This window comes from Cyprinodon variegatus, unplaced genomic scaffold, assembly GCF_000732505.1.
Source record: "Cyprinodon variegatus isolate N-32 unplaced genomic scaffold, C_variegatus-1.0 Scaffold448, whole genome shotgun sequence".
NCBI lineage: Eukaryota > Metazoa > Chordata > Actinopteri > Cyprinodontiformes > Cyprinodontidae > Cyprinodon > Cyprinodon variegatus.
Window position 1 is genome coordinate 180398 of NW_015150901.1, and position 7522 is coordinate 187919.

The 7522-nt window shown below is 39.4% G+C and overlaps 1 protein-coding gene across 1 annotated transcript in view; it reads right to left on the bottom strand.

The window, feature by feature from the left end:
* The window catches only part of LOC107093830 (neural-cadherin-like), a 501663-nt gene that overhangs the window by 170806 nt on the left and 323335 nt on the right, over positions 1-7522 (bottom strand). The window contains exon 26 of the mRNA XM_015389130.1: positions 6448-6662. Coding sequence (XP_015244616.1) covers positions 6448-6662 — 215 coding nt within the window. The remainder of the gene's footprint in view (positions 1-6447; positions 6663-7522) is intronic.

A 7522-nucleotide genomic window follows, 5' to 3' on the forward strand; every position in this document is an offset into this window, starting at 1 on the left:
AGCCAGGAGTCTAAACCGGACAGACAAAGGCTGCTTACACCTGCATACACGCAATCTTACATAATGACAGGAAAAAACCACAGGAACTGTGAGCCACATACTGTAACATACAGACAGACAGACAGGTCGCTCGTTGTTTTTATCCTTCTCAAAATCTTTACTTTTAAAACCCTTTTTAATGCTGATATTTTGTTTCTGTCACAACCCTTTTTGTTTTCTCTTTCTACATCACTGTTCATGCTATGTTCATGTTTGCTGTTAATCAGGTGTGGACTGAGATGAACCACAGCTGACCGAAGCTAACCGAAGCTGCCCCTCCCCCCTCCTCCTCATCCCGTACCTGCAAGTCGACTCACAGTGAAACCTTTCCATTATTCCATCTGATGCTCAAATCAGGTGCTTAGCTTGGGCGAGTGTAGTTAAGTCAGGTCCTTGCAAAGCGTTTATTGACCTTTGGGACTCTTTAAGCTGATGGTTCATTTAAAAGGGTTTTTAAACAGAGCCCTGGTTTCATGGTGTGAATGAATGTACTGTGACCGGCTGTGAGTAAGTTGTGTCTTTCTTTCATCTTGATTTCTTGGTTTCCTTTGTCCTGACTTTGGTGTATTAGAGTAACTGAGAGTTTTGTACGCCTTTTAAAACCGTGTTCAGCTACATGCTAGTGGCAGCCATTTTCTGAGTCTTAAAATCCATTTTCTGGAGATTTGTAGTCCACCCTCCTTTTTGTCATAGGATAGGAGAGTTTCATAACCTAAATCAAGCTCACATTCGTAGTCTAACCCTCCCTTTTGGTCACGTGATGAGATCCATCATTTTGTGATTCACACCCTCCAGTATTTTTACAGCTTGTTGCTCCACCTCCTTTGACCGCATAATAGGGGTCCGCCATCTTGCTTTTATGAGTTCAGATCGTAGCAAACTCCCCCCTTCTAACTAGGTTAGATGAATGTAGGTTTGCGGACGTGCTGAAATGCTGTATTGTTAATACATTTATTAACATTAACCATTGTAAGCTGAATGAATTCAGCTTACATTTTTGTTTTAACACCTATTTTTGCTCATTATATCTGATGCTATTTTTCTAACGGACAATATTGACTTTATTGACATTTGGACTACCTTGGACACTCTCCAGAACCCAGTTAAATGGACTCTTAGACCCCCTTCCCCTCTTGCAAATTATTTGTCATGTTTATTTTCTAGTACTGTGTAGCACTTGAAAAAAGATGTTAAATATCTTTGATTGTTAAAATAAAGACATCATTATTTTAATCTGTGGTATTTTGTGCTTATTATACAGAGAGTGGTTTATCACTCAAGCCAGATTCAATCTCCTTCTGGTGACATTTGAATAAATAGAGACAAGATTTCTTTAGTTGGTAGATAACAGTTCTACTGATACCCTAGCACAAGTCACTAAATTGGTGGGAATAACTGGATTTTAACAGCCGGTCCAGAAGCCAACTGGATTGTGAGAGGCCAGAATCCTGGTGAGTTATTTTTGCTAATAAGTTCTTAGATGTGGAATGGAAGTTGTGGTGAATTTATTGCATATATGTGCAGAATTATCAGTTTGACCATGATTTGAGCTAGATTCACACTTTCATTTGTTGTTCAAACATTATCTGATTTAAGAATATATATATACCACTTCTACTGATGTTAAGTAGTCAATGCATTTGTTACTTCAAGGCTGGACAATTGTAATTCTTTATTATCAGGGACTCTGCAAACTGTAGTTAAAAGCCTTCAGCTGATCGAAATGCTGCAGCCAGGATTCTGATGAGAGATAAAAAAAAGAGATATTATATCTCCAATACTGGCTTTTAGAATAGACTTTCTTTCTTCTCACATTTAAAGTCCAAAACAACCAAACTCCATCTGATATCAGAGATCTGATTGTTGCTTATGTTTCTACTGGAGCATTTCGCTCTCGATCTCTAGGTTTACTAGTGGTTCCTAGAATTTCTAAAAGTAAAATGGAACGCCTTTTTTTAATGCTCTGGATCTACCAGTATCGGGTATTGCAGGCTAACAAAGAACCCAAATAACTGCCCATTCCAAAGGGTCGGACCCGTTCGTCTGGTACAATTTGCATGTTTTCTAAGCCAAAACAAGGCTTTGTATTGGTCCACTCTATAAAGCCTCAAACTCGATGCTAATTCTGACATTTTGAATTGTTAAGGTTCCTGGATGGGAAGCGAAACGTCTTCAAACTTGGAAGCAAAGTCCAGTGGATTGTTTTTTAACTTTATTGCAATGACTATGACCTCGATGACTGAGAATCTTCACCACCAATGGGAGGCAGATCTTTTAGTTATCAGGCTCCTCTCCTGTGGAACCAACTACCAGTTTGAGTCCGTGAGGCAGACACCCTGTCTACTTTTAAGGCTAGGCTTAAAACTTTCCTTTTTGATAAAGCTTATAGTTAGAGTGGCTCAGGTTATCCAGAGCTATCTCTATAGTTATGCTGCTATAGGCATAGACTGCTGGAGGACATAGGGACCAATCGCTCTATTTCTATTCTCCCACTGTGCAGAATCAATTAGTTCAATCTCTAACATTCTGCTCTCTGCTTTTTCTCATCATAGAAAAAGCCTGTTTGGCTGTGACTCCATCCTGGAGAGAAATATCAGCTGTGCTGCTGCCATCAACACCTTTGTTTATAGATGTTGAAGAGTGGCCTGTTTTTCAGAGTAGTTTTCCTCTCCACTATTGCCGCATGCTGCATGACTGGATGCAATCATCTGTTTTTTTCCTTGAATAGAAAACTTTAAACCTTTAATCTGACTGAATGATCTGGATCTATAGAGTGAGCTGAAAGAACAGGTCACTTTAACAGCGTAACATCTCACACATCCATTTTCAGTCATGTCCACACATTCATGATGGGACTGAGTTTAAGGCTATGAGACCACCACTACAAAACATCAAATCTTCCATTCTATAACCTTCGGTGGCTAATTGGCATGCATGCGTATAGTTTGTGTTCTTTTGGAAGAACCATGCCTGGCTCAGCTTTAGCTTCCTTGCTGATGCTTGCGAGGTGGCTTCAATGATTCCACCTCATTTATCTATCAGCATGCTCTTATTTTGTGATGGTCTCCAATCACTCCGGCAGCATACAGTAATATCCCAAGACTATTTTTTATTCTTAAAGAAAAACAAGAACACCTTGAAACAAAGACCTAGAGAAGAAAATCATACGCAACAACCAAGAGCAAGATCATGTCTTACAGATAGTAATAAGTAATAGAAATAACAAGAAAACTAGTTATCCCAGAGAGGGTTTTTTTTTTCCTCGCCGCCTGCACCTCAATCCAAATCAGCAGGACTTGGAAGATCTGCTTTTTTCTTGGAAAGTTGAAGAATAGCTGTTTTCCCCTATGTGTCATACAGTACCTACCCAACAACACCAATAAAAACAGGTAAAGAACAGTTTCAAACACAGACAATCTCTTTTCTTTAATGTTCTGGTTACAGTGTCATGCTGAGATGTTATTTTCGAGTTTAGAGACCATGGAGACATTAAAAAAAAAGTAAAGATAAAATCTGTCTCTGATTTTCGATAAGCTTTAGGTTCAGTTTCATACCCATCTATCACATCTCCTGGTTTTTCAGTGGCAGCTAAATTTTAAATAAGAGCTTGATAACAGAGATTTTAGTGCATGAATATTACTTTTATAACATTTATGGCGGCTAGGATTACAAAATGGACTTTATTCCAGAGCTGTAATTCATTCAGCAGCTCTTTTCTACCTGCTGCATGAAAACGAGGCTCCAACACACGCTGAGCTCCCTGATGGATTTGTTACATGCACCAGGTCAACCCTGACACAAGTTAATTAGAGCTCCAAATATATACAGCCTGCCTAATTACACGCTGCACATGGATCCCACTAACGACTCAACTAACCTAATCCTAAGTCTTTACGACCCAATAAACCCCAAAACACCCTCTGAAACAAAACAAGGGAGGGAAAATGGAATCAGTGAGGAATGACAGCAAACCTGCCGCTAATATGCAAACATGCAGACAGCAGATCTCCCTATGGATCGCCCCTCCCACACTTATTGCTTTGGCAGTGATAGAACAACAGCCTGTTTCCCAGGAGAGAGGACCAGTGCCAGGGAAGGAAGAGCAGGAGAGATGAGGAGGTGTGAGTCTATCTGATGATACCGTCAAATTTACAAAGATCTACACTTCCTGCTTTTTTATCTGTCTGTGAGTCCGGCTCTCTGTTAAACAAGAGGAAAAAAGGAGCTGCAGAGCTCAAACATTACTTTGACAAAACTGTAAAAAACTTTTCTCATCTTTAATTGAAGAGCATAACATTGTGGAAAACAGACAGAAATAAAAGACACAGAAGTCAGGTGGGGAATCTACAGCCGCTCTCTTCACAATCCTCAGGCTTTTCTAGTCAGATGTGTTCTCCGCCTCATGAAGTCTTCACATATAGGCTGAGGTTTCCTTTGGTAGCTGCCATCATGGACTCTTCTTTTCAGGTTTGCGTTGTGAAATAGTTCAGACACGGTGCAAAAAATCAGGCAGAAATCTTTGTGAAATATCTGGTTCAGCACATTATGTGGGCGGGGAGGAGAAGATTCTAATATGGAGGAACTGGTTCTCCACTGTGTCACCAGTTTGAACCCATCTTAGGGAAATGTAGTGGTCTCAGTGCTCCTACATGGTCGTCATTTAAAAAGGTGCTAGATTAATCTAGATTAAAATGGCTCAATTGAATTTTACCATGAAACAGAATCAGAATCACTTTATTCATCCCTTGCAGGACATCTTTTTCTTACAGCGCAATCATTTCCAGATGAGAGAAAAATAAACTTGTAAGTACAAAAAAGAATAAGAATATATATATAAAAAAAGATAATGGTAAGAATAAAATGAGATAAAGATGGTATGTGTGTGATACCTCAGTTTTAAGTAAAATTAAATAATTGAAAAGGTTTCTGAGGCCAGGTGGTGGATTAGGTAAGGGCCTATCTCCTGTTTCCAAAGTGCTGACAAAGCTTTGATAACTGGTGATGAAAATAAATAATATTCAATTGGATAGATTTGTGTTTAATAAGTGTTTATTCAGATAAACATGAATTCTGAACTGTAGGCCTACATACAGTAATAGGTCATGATGAAGTATTTACAGTCAGTAGTTTTGTTTCAGTCAGTCTAAGCTCTATTTCTCCTTTCTCTATCAGTCAATCAGGCAGTCATTGTAATATCCTGTGAGGCTGGAGTAGCCGAAAGGGCTGCTGGGTAATGACAAGATGAGGAAAACATCACCATTTTAACCTAGTTTTCTGTTAAATAGGGTTGTTTATGTTGGTAGTCTGTTCATGCTAAGCTAACATTGTGTTCTGGAGTTTGTAGCTGTAGGTGCTAACATTGACACCGTCGAAAGAATGTTTCACAAGTTGGATATAAAGGAACAGCATACCATGGACCATGTGTTGCATTAACAAATAACTGTCGCTTCATAAGCAAGCATGAAGTGACAGTGGAGAGGAAAAACTCCCCATAGCGATGAACCTCTGGCAGAACCAGGCTCAACAAGGCGGTCTTCTGCAGGACCCATTGAAATGAGACACGTAAAGCAGTAAGAGTCCGGGAGGAATGAGGGACTGGGGGTGGGTTTAAATGGGGTCATCTGAATGAAGCCAAAGCGCATCCACCGCCTGCGCACCAGGTAGCAGACGGCTGGCGGATGGGAGACCTTTTAAGATGAACTTTGGATGCTGATTGGCTTTTGTGGAGGTGTGGTTCAAAGCCGGTTGACTGTGTCGTAGGCGAATGAAGGCAATTAATCAGTTTATTCAGTTGAACTAGGCTCCATTTGTACATTCTAGGGACGCATGATTTATCGATTTTGGCATCGAATTCAGCTGTTATCCGTTACTGTTTTTTATACATTAATGTTTTTGGGCCCTATATATATATATATATATATAAAATGCACAAAAATGCATCTCTCTATCTATGAATATAAATACCAGTGTATTATGGTTCTTTTGTTTTCTCAACAATAGGAAAGTATTTGATGAATATATTTTTAGCTCATTTGTGGAAAATACAAAAACCTAATGAAAGCGTTTGGTTGGAGTTACTGTAGGTCCATCAGCCCCCACCCTTAGAGAGTCCCCACCAACTTTCATTACAAAGTTACACCCTTCGGTCAATAGCTCCGGTTCTGATGTCATTTTGGGATAAAGTCAAATCATATTGTTTCATCTTTGCTGTTACAGCAGGCTGAAGTTAAGTAGAAAGCTTTGACACACTGTATGTGATTTAAGAACTGCCTGCAGTTCCTCCTCCATCTGGCAGATGTCCTGGTCTAATTTTATTCTGAGTGCATTTACCTTCCCCTGAAATGTTTTATGAATAAAAGGTTGAAAGCATTTCCTTCCTCAAACCAGCCAAAGTGTTTTGCTTCATACCTATGGCCATGAAGTCCTCGTGGTCCCAGGCCTGCAGCTGTGCGAGTGGGCCGCTGTACAGCAGCAGTCCATCAGCCACGTCTGTGATAAACTCCAGCGACACATGGCTCTCAAAGCAAGGCTTCATAGGAGGAAACCAAGCATAACCGTTGCCATGGAAACTGTGCTTGTTCTGCTGGCATTCGGGTCCCTCAAACTGAGCAGGGCACTGGCACCTTGGGAAGGAGAGGAAATCAAAAGATGAAATTACATGAATTAGTAAATGCAATAAATGGGTAATTTGGCTTTTAGTGACATTTCCAGAGTCTCTGCTTATGTAACTTAAAAGCATGATCCTCGGCGCTGTTTTTTTTCAATCCCATTCCGTCTAATTTTTTTCAAAGTATTTTGCAGCGCATTAGCTCTGACTGTCTGTAAGTCACAGTTGCTTCCTCCTTTTAGGCAATGCTCCCCTTTTGCCGATCACTCACACTCCGTATGTTTCACAGATGCAGATGTTCTCATTAGTGGCAAAGCCGCAGGGGGTGAAATCTCAGGATCACTAGGAAATACTCTTACAGTATTTTCAGACAGTCAAGGTCTCATTTATACCAATTTCCTGTCAAAATGCAGGTCCTTCCTTTCCTCTGCAGAAACATCTCAGTTTAAGCTCTTTGAGTTTCAATCTACTCTTCTTACACTGGAAAAACGATCGAGAAATAAGAAAAAAATTCTTAAATTAAGTGTATTTACCCTTGATTTGAGTAGGCAAATGAGAGTCTGCCAATAGAATGAGTATTTTTACTCTTAAAATAAAATAATTTGATAACATGCACTTGAAATAAGACAATGCAATTGTGTTTTCTAATTTTAAATGTAAATTGTCTTGTTCCATTGGCAAAATGTCCTGTTTATCTCCTCAATCCAAGAAGAAATACACTTATTTTAAGAAGAAAAAATTTACTTATCTAGATTTCCACCAGTGTATATGAACTTGTGTTGTTTTTTTTTTTTTTTTTTTTTTTTAAGCAGCTGTATAAAACCCAGCAACTTGTTGGAATTAACATTTTCAAGGCTTTGATGATCAAACAGTTAT